Raw genomic sequence first — 17,314 nt, forward strand, 5'->3', positions numbered from 1 at the left:
TTAAAACGAATGTTGTGGGCTTAAGTGAAATAGTTGTGTATTAAACTGGGTTTGTGTTTCATCTTTAACAGACTCGGAGGTTCCACTGTATTTATCTGAACTAACTCATGGAGGATATGGCTACAGATCTCAACTTATTTCCATCATCCCAACAGGGTTGTTGTAATGAAGTGATCCATCGTTATTGGAAGAGAATTTTCTAAATATAAAATGAAGCACACAAAGAAATGCAGTTTAGACAACAAAAATAGGATGTAAGCTATCGGTTATGAGAATTCTCTCATGCACTGTTTGTTTCAAAGCAATCAAGAAAATTCTTTTTATAGAACGAATCACCTTATTCCATGGTATCTTTTATACATCAGGAAAGCTGAAAAAATGTTCGGTTCATTCAGTTCCACTCCTTTTTCTCCCAAGGATGATTAGCTAATGGTCAGAGGGGAATTGTCAGTGGAAACATTTCATTTCGAAAATATGAGAAATATACTCAAATGGCATTAGGTCTTCCAACACACAGGTAGGGGTTGTATTAGTATGAAGTAATGTCGCGGAGCATCCATGCGTGGCTAAAATTTCATCCACTTCTGATCATATTCCAGTTAAAATGCAAAAAGTCACAGACAAAATTGTTCTATTAAAGATAATTATACATTTTTTTTATTTACAGTAATCCATAGAAAATACATAGCAAAACTGTCCAGATAGATACAAATATACATCTCTGTAGAACAGCATGTTTCTACATTTTAATCTATTTACAATAACTATATAATAGGATAATGATAATTCACTTGCCATAGATGAGGTAACAAAAACTAATCAATCATATATATATAGGCATATATATGTATATATTACTTTAGTGTCAGTTCTTGACACCAGGTGGCAACATCTAACAGAACTTGCCTCTTTTAAACAACGCACAATCTCTTTATGCGCTTCGATGAAAAGAATAAAACCGATTAAATGCATTTTATAGTTTCCTAGACTATAAACAAATTTCAAACAATTGGCTCCTTGAATAAATTAGAAGTTTTAAACCAGAACAAAATACAAAAGCTTTTCCGAAATCACAAGTCTAATCAATTCTATGGTTCGAGATATGAGAGCACAGAAAAGGGCGACCGACCGAGAATTGCACTGTTTGATATAATCTCTGGTGTCTATGGCGATTCATTCCCTAAATCAAGTGAATCATCGAAGAACTTCTTCGACTGTTCTACATCTGGACTGCATATATCATTTACCTACAAAACAATAAGAACCAAAAAATAATTCATGACAAAAATGGCACGTAAAACATAACAGTTTTGAATTTGGTGTAGAAATGTCTATGGCACTCTCCTGAAGTTTGCTGTAATGATGTCTCCCTCTGTATAGAAACAAGTAAACCTGTATCAATAGTGTTAAACGTACCATGCAACCTGAATCCTGACTTTGTGTATCACCAGCGCTACAGTCACCAGATGATGGACAATCTCTTTTCGAACTAGCTCCATTTTCTCCAAAAAGATCTTCAGTACGCCTGAATATATCATCGAACTCATTCATAAATCTATTAATTTTCGAAATAATTGCTGTCAGTTTGTTTCAGAAATAACTTTTTCTCTTACAATTTTGGTTCCTTTTTTTCAGCGACTGATTCCCACATGTGTATTTTCTTTTTCCATGAACGCACAAGTCCATCCCATCCTCTTCGACTATATTTTTGATATTTACATGGTGTCTTGGGCATGCACTTTTTGCGTTCATCCCTGAAAATTAAAAAGAAAACGCACTTGAAATATTTTCTATGATGCTGAGAAAACAACAAGCAAATAGTTCAAGTTTCAGTCAAGACTTTTTCAATATTTTTTCAGTTCACAAAATTTTCAATTTTTCTTATACCCAAAACTGTTGTATCATCTAAAACAGAATATAAACTACAGATTTACACATACTTCTTCACTACTTCAACATATCTGTGGTAATCTTCGGTATTCTTTCCATAGTCGATCTGTTTTTGTCGTCTCGCGAGAACAGCTTCATCTCCTTCAATCTCCGTACAATCTGTATTCATTGATGTACTGAAAACAAAATTGAGTCCATAAATAAATCCAAGTCACCTTGATCAGAGTGGCCGATTTCTGCCCATTTACAAATCCTCTGAGTTTTCCCTGATTTTTTCAGGTTACACAAAAATTCCCTGGTGAATCAATGAAGGTTTGAAATGTCACAATTGATTCTTCAATAAATCATGTATCGATAATTTGACAAATTCCCAGAGTTTCCCTGTTTTTGTCTAGATTTTTCAGATTCCCTGAGTTTTCCAGGTCAGTGGCCACCCTGTTGATAAACAAACACTATAGTCATCAATGCCGGAAGCTTAGCGGTCAGAAATTAACACACCTGACTTCTGATTGGCCACTGCAAGCACTAGATTCAGAAAGACGTAATCTTCTCCTTGAGACAGTTTCCTTCAATTTCCTCTCACATTCCTCTACCTGCTCAGCCCAATTAGGTGACTTTACATTCTCTTCCTCAACAGTCGTCGAGTCACTCATTTCAACAGACTTTGTGTCGTCACTGCTAAAAAGAAAAGCATCCACATGATAATCATAGAACATCGACTTCTATTTCTCAGCAATCTTTATTTACCTTTTGACATTTAATGGAGGAAATTCTTTCTCCGTAAATTGAATGTCTTCCTCTTTGTTCTTCTGACTCGTTTGATTATTATTTCGCTTGGCACTAAATCGTCTGTTAGGATTTCTGCGTCTACATCTGCAATAAAGGAGTTTTGTTAGGCATCTCTTGACGATGGTGACATGTTTTAAAATGTTCATGTTGCAATAAATGTCAATCTCTCCCATGATTACTAAAATCATTTATGATTTCAATGAGTTTTTTTTTTCTATTTTCAATATCCACGTGAACTTGATCTCACAGAACACAGCTCCACTGTGAGTTAGAGTGAATTCTTAAGTTAAATGAACGTAGTTAAACCTACTCAGGTCTGAGGGGTTGTCTATCAGGCCAGGGACCCAATTACTCATGGGTGGTTAATATCAACTGTCCAATTCAAAGGATACCGGTACCAAATCCTTTTAAGTCTCTTATGCCTAAACCATAACCTAGTGGCAGGCTATAAACTTTCACCATTTCAAACGGATCACTCAAAATGTCGTGAACAGGAACCAGGATATTGTTTGGATAGAATATAAACTTACTGCTGTTCTCTGCGAACTCGCCTTTCTTCTTGCGATGGATTCATATTTTCTTCCCTCAGCGGACTTCTAAACGGACCTACTTCGTCATTGCAATTGTACTTTTCTGAATGCCTTTAAAAATTATAAAAGCCAAGATAATTAACATACTGGTACAGACAAAATATCAAAAAGCAGAATTACCATACTACTGCCACTAGGTTGCTTTGTAGTCTCCTTCATATTTGCATACAACAGCTAGTTAGTAACCATTGGGAGTTTTACATCACATAGGGCTTTTGGTTTGTGAAAATATCCAAATGTGAAAGTCAACCGGTCCAGTTTGTTCGTATAATAAATGTCTATGACTTGACTAAATTGTCACCTGACAGGATCGTAGTTTAACAAGCTTGACTAACCCTGTGCAGCCTTAATAGGCCTTCCTGTATTCCTCAGTTTAAGCCAAATAACACTAACTAAATCGATATCATAACATACAAGACAGCCACGCGTTATTTAAGTCAGCAATAAATTAATTTAATTTTTTTAGACATGAACACAAAGCAGGGTAGAGAAAGAAAAAGTTACTAACCTCGCCGGAGGAGAAGCGAGCAGATCATCATCCGACCTTTGTGATTTGTTTTTGAATGACCGGCCACCGAAAGACCTTGTTTCGTGATCGCCAATCATTGTTCGATACAAATTAGGGGTTTAATCGTTGATTAATCAGTCTAAGAGCTAAAACAAGTTTTCCCGCGGCGCCGCGACTTTCTTCAGTACGCGCATGCGTACAGTGTTTTAGCGCCGAGTACAAACCAGGGAATAAACTAATTAAGAAGTGGTCAATTATTATAACTATACATTGTGAATCGTTTTTGATTGTGTTTCGCACCGGTGACCAAAATTTTATTAGTAATTTTGTGACCTATTGTTTTTGACAGAAACTGTCAAATGTGAGTCTGAGAGAGAGCGGAGTCTGGAGGATTCCATTGTCTTGTCACAGCTGAGCGATCAGCTGTTTACATCACATCTAGGTCGCAGAGGCGAACAATGGGGTGAATTTAGATTAAAGCGAAAAATTATTTTTTCCTTTAAACTATAGGGGTCTTTTGCCAATTTTGATATTTGATTCTCCATTTAGTTGAAATATTTAAATGAAAAAAATTGTTTATATTTTCAACTGTCTGTAGGCCTCCTACACCCTATTCGAGTTTTTAATTTTCTATCAAATCAGCTTTATTACACCGTTCTAATGTCTGTGTAGATGATTAATGGCATTTTGGTCAGAGGCAAGATTTCTAAAGACCCTTGAATCCTTGATAATTTTGGAATTAGGGATGAAAAAAATTCAAAAAAATTCAAAAGAAATCACACACCCTCCAAAAAACAGAAATAAAAAAACTAGGGTGGACATGTAAAATCACAATTGTTAATATCAATGTTGTCAAAATGGATAGGATTTTAATATCTCATATCTAATATTAATTTTTTTGTCCCGTGTACGGACGGCGTAAGGAGCCTCAAAGAGATCAGTGTTGCGCATGCTCACTAGTGATTGGCAGGAAATTTGTGATTTTTCAAACAGAGCGGCTCTGACTGCATGAATGAGGCTGGAAATACACGAATTGTCCGACGATTTTACTACGCCCTGTTTGTTCATGGGTGTCAAATGAACGACGGTGATCAAGATATCGAGTAGCCGTCGTATACCGGGTTATAGCGAGCATATAGATAGAGTTTATAGCGGCGTAAACCCGACCAACAACATCGAAAACCAACCAAGACCAAGCTGTTCTCATACTTCCGGGTTCGTTGTTATTTTTATTTGTAAAAAATTTGCCGAGCATCAAAATAGTTCCTGATGATTATAATCTATATTTTCTTTCGGTCTGAAAAATACTGACGTAGTGCGCTTAATGTTCATCATATATATTGAGAAGTTATGGGTTTTTTAAGTCAAAGCCATAGCCAGGCTAGATTTTATTCTTCATCAACGACAACATCACCATCAGCCTTGTTACAATGTTAGCATTGCTGCTGATACTGAGCAGCCTGCAGTAGATGTTGTGACAGTCCTGTTCTTATCATTGTCAAAACAGGCTGTGGTCTGCAAATCAGATACAACAGTGCAGATACGTGTTGGAACTGACCTAGTTTTTCTAAGGCTAAATAAATCCAGCATCCACTGTTTCTACACATAGGCTATTTGCTTACCTGTACCATTCTAAGTGTAGGATTATCAGTTTATGAATGGTTTAGGCTGAATGATTCAAGAGGATTCAAATGATGCACCTTAATCTCTATTTCTGCAATAATTACATTATTATCTTACTTATCTGTTTATTGCAGCGCTTCATCAACTCGCAGGATTAGTTCCAGTTCAGAAGCAAGTGCACTGTCAACTAGTTGTATCAATGAAAATTCTACTCCGAATTGTCAACTGAAACTACTGTTGCGGAAAAGGGCATAATCACCTACAGCCACGGTTCATTAGTAACAGTTTCATATACGGAGTGATATTTGTCTTGTTGGAATGCGCCAGAGATACTTAGTGTTTTTAAATTCATAATTTTATCGCGTGTGAATTTCGAGAAAAAGAATGGCAGATTTTACAGATTGTAAGAAACATAAGATTTCATCTCAAATGTTGTCTGCATTCGGTCGCAGTAACAGTACCGGTATGATGTCACCAGCATCTTCTGTCGGTTCGTCGCCCGGAACCGTATTTTCCCCGATGACAAATTTGGCGATGACGCTCGGTCAGCTCAACACCAGCTCAGAGTCAGAGAGGTTAGTAGCCTGGATCCAGTTCCACAGATCTGGGCATCTGTTTCACGCCTAATTCTTAAATCGATATAATATCTGATAAAATTCTTATATTTATTCAGCTTATCCTAAATCGATTTATGAGTTAGGCCCTAACCCTCTTAGTGAACAAGTATGAGTTAAGATTAGGGTCCAGAATGAAAGTAGAACATTGAAAATGATAACTCCCATTATTATTATTAGAAGCTACTGAGAGCAAAATACTTGTTTCCATTCCTGAGGAAAGTTTAGGCATGAAAGACGGTTGTATCAATGAAATTGAAATAGCTTAAAAAAAAAGGTAAAATTTGAAGGTTATTTTTGTGGCCATATATCTGCATATTTAAATTTGCGCAATTAACAATAGAATTTAGTAGGCCTTTTAAAAGCCTGTGAACTTGATTTTATCTAATCTATTAATCATTATCATTAATATATCAAACTATAGGCCCCAGGGGTTGAGATTGTGTCTACCACCCTACCGCCTTGAGGAGTGAGATTTTTTATTACTGAACCAACAAACCTACCATAAACAACCATTATTCGAATACAATAGTTAAGATACTTGTTAATTAGTCATCAAACTCATTGAATAAATAAATACTGGCCATGTGCTCCAAAGAATGCTCCACTATAAACTTGATAGTTTGGATCACTGATCAACAATCTACTCGTTAATTGCCTGATTGATTGATTAATTAATAACAAGACTCATTTAAGTATGATACAGTACTGGTGATCAGTCGAAGTCGAATTCATTCAGAGCTTTGCAGCGGATTAGTTCGGTCATGAAGAAAACCAGTACTGAATTATAATCTTAAGCCGATGCCCGATCAGCTAGATTGTTGTCGGATTACGCGGATGTCAGTTTTTGACAAGTACTGACGCAGTTGATATATATATTTATGATAATTACGATTATGTTGAACTATCATTAGTCGAAGCTGTTTCGAGATAGCTAACATCTTGCTACGCACGCGCGCAGAAATATTCAGGAATAATAATTATTTTGTTCATAATGCCCGTTCCTCTTAGTCTGGAATTCAATAATATGGTTAATATGTTCGAGTTTTGTAGGTATGTAATGAAAAATAGATATGATACATAGTCTGTATTTGGGTTGTAAACTAATCTGATATTCGACAAATAATATGTGGTATTCTCTTTCAGTCTGATCGATACTCCGAAAAGGAAGCTGTCGATGAGTTTGGGATCTCCTACTCCCTCTAGTAGTTGCAGGCCTAGACTGTCGTGGAGCGATGGAAAGAAAATGCCATCGCTTGATGAAGTTGGTAAGTTTCGATGGAATAGTATTCAATTTTGACTTTAAAAAGCCTGATTAAAATTAACGAATTTCTGAATTCTGTTACATTTCTTCGTCGTTTGAATTAAATTTATCATTTTCGATTCTATTATCAGATGGATCGCCTTTTATTCTAAAATTCCCGAGGTCTACGGAGAAAAAGTAAGTGTATCGATGAAAATCAAACCTATTCTATGAAATACGGTCTTTTGTGAGATGAATTCCGCTAGAGAGGTTTTTAGAAATGAAGTGCACTATAAGGGATATAGTATAGTAATAGAATTGAAACGCCGCGTGAGCCGAGCCTATGGGATTTCATTCTGAACAGGTTTAGTTGAATAAAAGTTTGAAAAATTCTAAAACGCTTGATCGCGGCGCATTCGCATAATGCGCCACTCGATTCGAAATCAAGAACACGTGGGCCGTATTTGTAAGTATAGCGCGTTCAAACGTCCCGCGGTTTTACTGCGAACGAACGAACGTCGTCATTTCCATAACAAAGTTCATCGTAACCTTAGAAACACTAGCCGTGCCCCGGCAGATGCACACGTCAGTATCGCGATGAAAACAATGGTCGTGAGTTGAGCGGCGTGCCCGCGCTAACAATGGTCATCAGAAGTTCACTGATGGCATTCAAACATGGCACATTACGGCATAGTCGCGCGGTTTTGTCTTCGGGCTCGGGGAATTCGTAAATAGGATGGCAGCTGCGCTCGTGTACGAGATCAGGTCACTGGGTTTTTACGATCGGAGGCACGTCGTTGCGTTCAGCGTCGGCAGATGTTTCAAACGGGCATTAATTTGACATTGACTCGACGAAATTCCTATCGATCATTCTTTTACTTCTGTTCGAATTCAAGCGAATTTGAATTCCTCGTAATTGGCATTTAACGATCGTGTCGTATAAGAATATGGAAAAATTGATATCTCAGAAATTGATATCTCGGATTGATATCACCCGGGCTTTTTAGAAATAGAGGAAATGGCTGTTAGATATATGGAAATTGGAAAGAATACTTTGGCTCATGCATCGTAGACATTGAATGCACGTATTCAAATTTAGATTGTAAATGGAAATGATTCTCATTATTTGATTAATGATCTACAAATGGCTACATTTAATCTTTCTTCTCTTTGATAAATGTCTCAGATCTCAATATAAGCCCTTATTATTATATTAAAGAAGTCGTTAAGATAAAAGATTTGCATTTATCTTCAAACTGAGTAGAATACAAAGCTTAATCAATGATGAAATACTTATTTAATAGTTATTGACTGAGTCATGTTGACTTAAGTTATTAAACTACCAGGTCTAAATGGCCCGGTACTTTAAAACTCTCATCCTAGAGTTTGTTGAAACTCTCAATATTTGGTGATTGATGGCATTCTGTTTGGGTCAAGAGGATTCCAAATGTTAGTTCCCTCAGAAATATTCTTTGATCTCGAGTATGGAGAGGATTTGGTGTAAATCACTATAAAATTGTTACATGAAAAGATTGATGCTTGAAGAGTGAGACTCAGAGGTGAAAATAGCTCGAAATTGGTGAAAATTGGCTGAATATTTGAGTTGGATTGTTTTACCTAGCATGGGATATACACACTTGTGGTCGAGCTAGGCCTGTGATCAGGAAAAAGGTGATGAATACAAACACCGGTTTTTGCCAGTGTGATATTTAGTGATTCAGTATTCATCTCGTACATCTGCTCTGTGATGTAATTCTAAATGCCTATGGGTGCCCTTAGTTTAGCTATGAATAGTGAGCTTCCTGACTGAGGGCAGCTGGTTGATTCTAGAACCAGCCTATAGCTCGGGCGATATTATAATAGAAATCTGGCATAATAACAACACTTTGGGGTTGATGAATTAGGATCAAATGGAAATGAATTGGATTTTTCAAAAAATGCTAGATCACCACCGTGGCCACTTTGGGTGATGATCAAATCAGTGGGAAGTTTTTTCAAAATATTTTATTCTCTGTCTAGTAAAACATTTGGCAGGCCCTATTCCAATTCCATGACACCATTAGTCTCCGGTAAATTCAGACAAATTTGAATCTGACTAAATTTGAGAAATAAGAATAGATTTTTACAATAAAGGAATCCATGAACATTATACAGAATTAAGAATAAAATTTCGATCGGAGAATATTTACAGAATTTATGATTTTTTCCCTCTCGATATTGACTAGAAATGTGCACTTTGTGGCGAGGGTCGAAATGACAGATTGCGAAGTTATTTGGGCGATCGCAGCTTGCACGCACATGCATGTATTATTATTGTTCAAGAGAGTTATTACTAGTGCCACCAAATACAAATACGAGCCCAATTCTTTGTTTATTTCGTTTAAAGGATGGCCCGATGGGGAGCAGTTTTTTTTTGAAGCACGCACATTTTTCGTACGCGTTTAGTATTCGTCATACGACGCGCGTATTCACGACGAGTCAAAAAGGTCGACTACTTGAATTCGATTCATAGAATATGTTTCATTTACGTCGAGGCATAACTCATCGAAATTTCTCATTGTGGGTTTGAAATATTTTTAAATCTCATCCCGACGGAATAAAAACCTGCCTGAATTCACGGAGCATTTGAGCATGTCCTCTATAGCTAATTCTTTTCTCAAGACCAGAGTTGCAAATATTTACAAAATGATTAGATAAATTTTATTAGTTTATCATCTACGTAAACAAGGACAATCTGATGAGTGTCATAGAGAATGATAAATTCATGGCTCTATCTATGTATATATGTTTATACTCAATTTTCTGTTAGATTTTGCCTGTTGAATTATTGATGTCTAACTGTCTAGCGAACCAACCGTGAATGTCTCCGGTCTGTAATTATGAAGCAGATGGCTCGCTAATGTGCCTTATGCCTTCTTGGTTTTAATTGTTCATACAATAATTAGTGAGTAATTGTTCTCTGTTGAATGCTGTGAAATTGATCTGTTCTCGATGATGGTGAATTTAGCCAGGGTGTCTACCGTGCCACAGGGAGCTAGTCTTTTATAGTATTCTTTGCAATAATTGATTCTTTCAACGCGACAAGAATGATACCTCCTCACTTGGCCATCTTTTTGACCCCGGTGACCAGCCATTGACCTGGTTGGCCTTGATCGTCGCACAATTGAACTTTCTCATCTAAATGAGTCTCTTCCCCCTTGTGGATCGAACCTAGCCAGGACCTATCTCATTAACGGGTCATACTCAGTTTGGTATAAGAACGACTCCAGGGTATATTTGACTGTTGAATTCGAAAACCCATATCCTGAAATTGAGATTAAAATAGTAATTTCGAGCGTGCATCAGACAGAAAAATAAGGACCCAGGGTAATCCCCTCCTTTCATAATTTATGAGCATCTATTTGTATAGAACTTAAAATTTATAGTTTGGCAAAGTTATCCTACTCAGATAATATTTCATATCCTAATTTTTCTAGCTAAGAATATTTTGTGAAAGAACTAGGATGGTTGCGTTTTTAAAATCATTCACAAAGAATGAAATTTTTCGTTCGATGTAAATAATGATTTTATATCCATACATTCGGATATAATATACCTGTCGATTTGAAAAAGGCGTTGAAAATTTGGGATAGTACACGTTTATACAAACATGCCTACTGAGTATTGAGGGCTCAGAAGTAGACACTGATGAATTGAATGCAATAAAGCCACTCTAGAATTCACAGTTAATTGTGCCGGGATAGAGGTTCAAATATGGACAAGTACGCCTAGTAACAACACTGACTGAGTGTTCTATGATACGCGCCCGTAGAAAGAGTTCGATTAGAAACCACACAGAAAACTGGTTCTTTCCGAGCCATTATATCAATTTTCGATAATATTATGGTAATAAAACTGTTGTGCCGTGTTCATGAATATATTCAAATCACGCAGCGTAGTGAAGGAAGGCATCAAAGCGATTTCTTTGTCCGAAAAGCGCTCACATCTCTTGCATACTTGTTTTTATACATCGCAATTTTTAACTTATGATTTTCTGCCTTAATTCGTAGAGCACTGTCATAGACTGCTGTTAGTCGATGCATTTTTCGAATTTTCGATACGTTTTCAAATGATGCAACTGACTGACAGAGACCTCATGTGGAGTAATGTGTCGGTAATCAGAGCATGAATTCTCTCAATGTCAACTTCCTCTCTGAGAGTCGCCAAATACTCATGCGCCCTGGGCTTAGATTCGAAATGTGTGTTGAGCAATAATAATATCATCCAGGCAAAAGGTAGCAAAGATTGTCTGAGATTTTATGTCCATATAAGGCTTTTCACTATAGACAATGCAATGTGTTTGATTAGCTATCAGCTAATAATAAGCTTCAGGCAGTTTTGGGGGACGAATTTGGCATAGACTTAACTTGTCAAAAGAGAGATACAATAAATCCCTATACTAAAATTACAAGTATGTGTCTTAGTAGACAGGTTAACACTTTCACCTTTTAATCTCCTAACCTCCATTTGCTTGTGTTAAGGGTATATTATACTGCTAAACACCAAATTAGACCCAAGACCTTATTGTTATGTTATGAGTTAATTCCTTCAAATATGATGAACACTGGTCCTCAATTTGGGCGTCAAATTTTAGTTTTATTTTCAATTATCTGAAATATCAATGATCTTGACAATGACAATGTGAGATATAATGTGATGTCTGGCAGTATTCCTGAAGATGAATATTGAAAACTGATTTCGCAGTTCGGTATCAATTAGATCGATCCTGTATATTCAGCCTTAAAAATGTGCTACGGATTTCGGATTCTAACCAATAGTTTATACCCCACACACAAACCATCTGTTGGGTTTATCAAAAAAAAAATTATACCGGACAAATGAAAATCCATTCACGATTGTGCGCCCTATATTTCCTCTTAGTAACGGAAACGTCGCACAATATTCCATAATTCAAACTTGGCGCCGAAAACAACTTTGTATCAATCTGTGTCATTGACCCTCTGCGCGACTCCCGGTTCTATTCTATTTGATTTTATCATTCTTTCGTTTGCAACTCGACCTATTGGTTTTGTGTTCGATTGAGTGCCACTGCATTTCTAAATTGGCTATAATAACGATATTTCAGGGGGGTCAGGTGTATTCTAAACCGATCGTGAAACAAGTGTTCGTGAACTTTTTTCTATCCGATCAGGTGCATGCATGTAATTCATGAAAAAAAGGCTTTCATTCTTCAGTTGTCGAGGTTTTTTCAATGAATGTCTAATCACGCAGTGTTATTCTATTGAAATTTTAGAAGTGCAACTTTAGGCAAAAAAATCCTCCTTCATCAGAATAGACTTGGTCTAAGTGTCCGAAAGAGGTAGAAATAATTGAGCTTTGTATATTCGCTTGAATGTTATTTAGTTGTTTATTTGCGTGCATTTGTTGTAATTCTTATTTAGTTTGATTATTTCATTTTCGCATGTTTTTAGTATGTTTTTAGTATAGTTAGCCTTGTATGTGATGATCTTTGTAGCATGCGTGTTCATTATTTCATGCCCGTTGTACTTTTATCATAAAGGAGTGGCTCGCTTCCAAACCAGCTTTCAATTCAAAGCATGGACTTTTCCCTGACAACAATTTTCAGTTAGAAATGTTGTATTTGTCACCCCTGTGATGTGTTTACAGATGCCTTGCCCGTTAGTGATAGCCTACCCACCCGTATTCAGACATGTTTGGGAAACTGCCATTGTCTTTGCCTAGACACTACCCAGCAGGATACTGGTTTATGAAATAGCACCATATGCCACACATATATAGGCTATTTGAAAATTTGATGTCTGTCAAAAATATTCATCATAATTGAAGATTTAGTAAACATCAGTCATCTTTGATTATAGATTATCTACTTCCCATTGTCCTAATCAGTAGATTATCACGGATTAGCCTAATCAGTATCAGCTAATTGTCACTTGTCTGACTAGAGTTCCCAAACTGCATGTGGTTTGTCTGACTCTGGTTTAATGAGATTATAACTGAAACAATACTCATCAATTAAGCGGTCAGTTGTCAGCGTGTAGAAGTATGATTTTGTTTATTGAATCAAGTTGAGTTTGTTGGCAAAAATCAACAAAATATCCTTCCAACATTCTAAACTGTTTCTAGTTTTGTGCAATTTTTTTAAAAGCTATCCTCAATATTGCATGTTATCGCCATAGTTAATGGTTTGTTCTTTAAACTGTCGAATAACTTATTTTTAACGAGATACAAGTATTTTGTGTTTTCTCTACTATTAATGGTTTATTCTTTCAACTCAAGTAATATAATGTTTTACAACTTCCCAATTAAAAAACAAGTTTCTAAAATAAAGAACCTTTCAAATTTCTCTTGCAATTCTGTGGCAAATAGGATTAAAGCCAATGTGCAGCTATCTCTATTGTAAAGGTGTTGATGAGTCTATTGTATATATGACCATATATCAACCCCAATTAGATTCTTACACTTGACAATTAACAATTCTATGTATATGACAATTAGTCAGGACTGTGGAAAACATCCATGCAATACATAGAGGTCAGTTCGATTGTTTTCCTCAGAACAAGTGACAAACTCAGCGCTGAACACAGATCAGTACTTTGCCATGTTTCTACAACAACTGTTTTTATGTTGATGAGAATTCATAACCAAGCTATCTGACACGATGTCCACTCAGTGATAGTATATATACGCGCATCTCTAGTTTGGATTACATTCAGTCTATGGATAGGTTTCAACCTGAACACTTAGAATATCCGACTATGTCCGAGTGTTATTGTAAAGTTCTGTGCTCCGTATTTAAACAAAACGTATCTTTAATCAGGTACTGGCGGTTTTGCGTTGAAAGTTGAAAGTATATTTTTGTTGCAATTTTTGAGACGAGTTTCTTAACGGATGTTTTCTATTCCAGTCGACCGAAACCGACAACTCTACTTAGGAAAATTCAATCGATGCCACAAAATGGGGTAAGTACATGAAATTTGAGTACATTTGATATCATACTTCATTTTAACTGAAGTATGAATAATTTCTTATCGCCGTATGATATCAATTTAATTTCTTCTTCTCTCTTACAGTTTTACAGTCCTCTATCATTATTTGAGGACGCTCAAAGGATGGGTACTGTGCCTCTTAGTCCTAAATTTCCGAGTCCTCATGCAAAGTACACTAGCGGTAGTTTTGTTTTCCACGATGAGAGCTCTCATGACAGCGGTCTCGGGGACAGTCATTCCTGCAAGGTATCCATTCATTTTAGTTTTCTTCTACTATAGTTTTGTAAGGAATAGAAATGAATTTTAAGAATTTTAGGATTTCGTGGTTTCATTACTTGCTCTAAGAATGCTGATAATCATTTCTTGTTTTCTTTTTTTTCTGAAGGATGAAGATTTCCACTTTACAGCACCAGTTGGTATGCCCCCTCGTAGCAATAAGAAACATTTCAACGATGATACCTGTTCACCTTTCAGTTATTCACCTCTCAATAAAGAAAAACGTGGCAATCAGCTACCTCCAACTTGTCTCGTAAGTCCTCAAAGAAACCATATTTTAGTTCATGAATAAGAAGAAATGGATTCAGTATGTTTGCATTCCTCTTGCCTTGTGTTTTCACACACAGGTGCTCAAAATGATAGAAATCTCAATAGGAAATTCTGAAATAAAACTTCCGTGTATACTGAACTTAATTTTGATCAGAGTTTTTTAATCCTTGAGAGACATATAGAAAAACCATGATTAACCATCAACTTGAAATGAAGTTAGGATTGACTTGAAATAAGGTGAAAATGCATCTATGGTGTGTAATATGTTGAATATATGACCACGATTTGTGTTTCTATTTAATAGTTCTCGCCCGATGAGAAACCTCTGTGCGCTAGCCCGCAAATCATGAAGAAAAAGAGAATTCCGTTAAAAACGCTGATGTCATCGGATTCGAACATCAGCGTCGACGAGGACGACGGCTTTCTAGAAATGATGGACGATATCGACGAAATGGACGACGTCAACAAAGTCTCCGGTTTAAAAGATCTCATTAAAGCTCCGATTCTTTCGTCGACGTGTAGCTTCGCCGAGGCTAAGAAATCTCATGACAACAGAGAAAATATCTCCCCGCCTTGGAAGGTAATAAGTCTTTTCCGTTTGAATCGGATTCTGTTCGTGTTTGTCGGACTTGTTTCAACGTTTGACTTCATTCGTTACTTAATTGAACTGGTAATTTCTCTCATTTCAGAAACGCGTTTTACCGCGTGGACTGTTCCGATCGCCGAGTGCTCCTCGCTTGAATTTGGAGCAGGCGTACGAAAGAGGGCGGCCATCTTTCAAACGTCCGGACCCGCCGCGTGATGATCTCACTCCTGTGCTATCTAAACGTAGGAAAAGCGTACCAAATTTGACTGATGAAGCCGAAAGCAATATAAGTCCTCGAAGTGTAAGTATTTCTCGCGATATAGCAAATTTTCTGATGGAATATTAATTGAAGTTGTAATAAATGGTGAGATAAAAGCGTTCTGGTGCGGTTCATTCCATGTATGCGTAGTGTTATAGTTTTATGTTCTTTTATTTCTAGTTGGCTGCTAAAGTTGAACGGTGCAATACAGACAATGAACTCGTCATCAAATCAGCTCTAAGCAGAGGTAGGTTAAGTCCAAATCTTTTTGAAGATTTTACCAAATCGGCCGTACTGAAAACTGTATAAAATGTAATCCGATAGATGGTTCATAGATTTGTGAATTTGTGTTTGTTTTAGGTGCTATAGATTCGAACTTGATTGGTGATTGCAGTAGGGTAGGTATTCTCATAATTCTGCTGTGTTTGTCAGTTAGAGTCATAGTAAAAACTGCAAATTTTGAACTGATCAAAAACCATTTATTTGATGTTTGCATATTTCTTGTATTTTATAGGCTTACTGTCTTCCGCATGTACGTGGAAATCATTCCGACTTGAAATACATCACACCAGACACAGTATGTATTTAACCATTGATCTGTGGGGAAAGAATGTTTACAAAAATTTCAGGTTCCTGAACCAATATTTTGTACTTTTACAGTTGGCTGATTTAGTTGATGGTAAATATGGTGATATTGTAGAGCAGTTTCACATAGCTGACTGTCGCTATCCATACGAGTTTAATGGTGGACATATCAAGGTAAGAAGACAATCAGACTTCTTTGATGTCTCCTGTTATGAACATTTCTCTTTCAAAATTTGTTGTCCTGAACCGTAAATTTTTTCCTATCTATTGAGATGACCTTTTCAAAACCTTTTCTTAATGTTTGAATTTTAGGGTGCTAAGAATTTATATTCTCGTGAGGATATCAAAAGAGAATACCTCGAAAATCGAAAAACAGTCACAGACAAAAACAAACGATTGGTCATCATATTCCACTGTGAATTTTCTTCGGAACGAGGACCAAAACTGTAAGCATATCAAGAGAGCTGTTTGTAACTTATGTTTAGGTTTTCCTAGGAATTTTTGATAGAATCCTCCCAACTACTTTCCATGATGGAAATTGTCTTCCCTTTGAAAGTATTTCTTTGGCCGTCTCAGAATTTTAGTATCCCAGTTATTCAGGAAATTTGAAGTTAGTGGAATTTTCAGTTGTGAGATTTTGTGTCAATTTTTAGATCGCGTTATTTGAGAGGAGAAGATCGTACAGTGAACGCAGCTGACTACCCGGCGCTCTATTACCCGGAGATTTATCTCTTGGAAGGCGGATACAAGGCTTTCTACAATCAGACTCATCTGCGCGACTTGTGCGAACCTCAAGCGTACACGCCGATGTTACACGAAGATTACACGCAGGATCTTAAGCATTTCCGCGCGAAATCGAAATCGTGGAATGGCGAGAAGAGCAACCGATTTAAAACCGGTCGAAAATATTAACGAAAGGAGAACATAGTCAATTACGATAAATGATAATAGCGTAGACAAAGAGAGGGACTTAGTTGCTATCGAAACGTTGAAATGTGCAAATTATTTTATTGTTACAAATGAAGTCTGTTACACAGGCTTTAATTGTTATCTTGTACAAATCTATTAATATTA

At 36.6% G+C, this 17,314-nt stretch overlaps 2 protein-coding genes across 4 annotated transcripts; one reads left to right on the forward strand and one right to left on the reverse strand.

Annotated features, from left to right (window-relative positions):
- Window positions 1-704: 704 nt before the first annotated feature.
- On the reverse strand, window positions 705-3,948 carry LOC141899996 (uncharacterized). 3 transcript variants are annotated; one of them, XM_074786680.1, is made up of 8 exons: window positions 3,778-3,948; window positions 3,210-3,320; window positions 2,638-2,763; window positions 2,389-2,565; window positions 1,941-2,066; window positions 1,614-1,754; window positions 1,417-1,525; window positions 705-1,247 (listed from the first exon to the last, which is right to left on the reverse strand). In XM_074786680.1, exons 1-8 carry the CDS (start codon window positions 3,873-3,875, stop codon window positions 1,164-1,166), a joined length of 972 nt encoding a protein of 323 aa, XP_074642781.1. In that variant the 5' UTR covers window positions 3,876-3,948; the 3' UTR covers window positions 705-1,163. The 3 variants fall into 3 exon arrangements, with proteins under 3 accessions (XP_074642781.1, XP_074642780.1, XP_074642782.1); XM_074786679.1 differs by having other exon boundaries at window positions 2,389-2,568; XM_074786681.1 differs by lacking the exon at window positions 3,778-3,948 and adding an exon at window positions 3,605-3,679 and having other exon boundaries at window positions 2,389-2,568.
- Window positions 3,949-5,700: 1,752 nt separating this feature from the next.
- Window positions 5,701-17,254, forward strand: LOC141898262 (M-phase inducer phosphatase 1-like). Its single transcript, XM_074784091.1, has 14 exons — window positions 5,701-5,966; window positions 7,161-7,282; window positions 7,410-7,455; window positions 14,183-14,237; window positions 14,349-14,510; window positions 14,650-14,793; window positions 15,115-15,390; window positions 15,500-15,697; window positions 15,836-15,902; window positions 16,016-16,053; window positions 16,170-16,232; window positions 16,316-16,414; window positions 16,553-16,686; window positions 16,894-17,254. Exons 1-14 carry the CDS (start codon window positions 5,785-5,787, stop codon window positions 17,150-17,152), a joined length of 1,845 nt encoding a protein of 614 aa, XP_074640192.1. The 5' UTR covers window positions 5,701-5,784; the 3' UTR covers window positions 17,153-17,254.
- The last annotated feature ends 60 nt before the right edge of the window (window positions 17,255-17,314 follow it).

The sequence above is a fragment of the Tubulanus polymorphus genome, chromosome 2, assembly GCF_964204645.1.
Source record: "Tubulanus polymorphus chromosome 2, tnTubPoly1.2, whole genome shotgun sequence".
Taxonomy (NCBI): Eukaryota; Metazoa; Nemertea; class Palaeonemertea; order Tubulaniformes; family Tubulanidae; genus Tubulanus; species Tubulanus polymorphus.

Bases quoted from the DNA above. Each gene is read 5' to 3' on its own strand.
- LOC141899996 (XM_074786679.1), bottom strand. From the start codon at position 3,875: ATGATTGGCGATCACGAAACAAGGTCTTTCGGTGGCCGGTCATTCAAA. The intron at 3,321-3,777 runs GTTAGTAACTTT...TAATTTTTAAAG, and splicing joins CTCGCTTCTCCTCCGGCGAG to GCATTCAGAAAAGTACAATT. The intron at 2,067-2,388 runs GTGTGTTAATTT...TTTTGTTTTCAG, and splicing joins AGTGGCCAATCAGAAGTCAG to TACATCAATGAATACAGATT.
- LOC141898262 (XM_074784091.1), top strand. From the start codon at position 5,785: ATGGCAGATTTTACAGATTGTAAGAAACATAAGATTTCATCTCAAATG. The intron at 15,391-15,499 runs GTAATAAGTCTT...CTCTCATTTCAG, and splicing joins ATATCTCCCCGCCTTGGAAG to AAACGCGTTTTACCGCGTGG. The intron at 16,415-16,552 runs GTAAGAAGACAA...TTTGAATTTTAG, and splicing joins TTAATGGTGGACATATCAAG to GGTGCTAAGAATTTATATTC.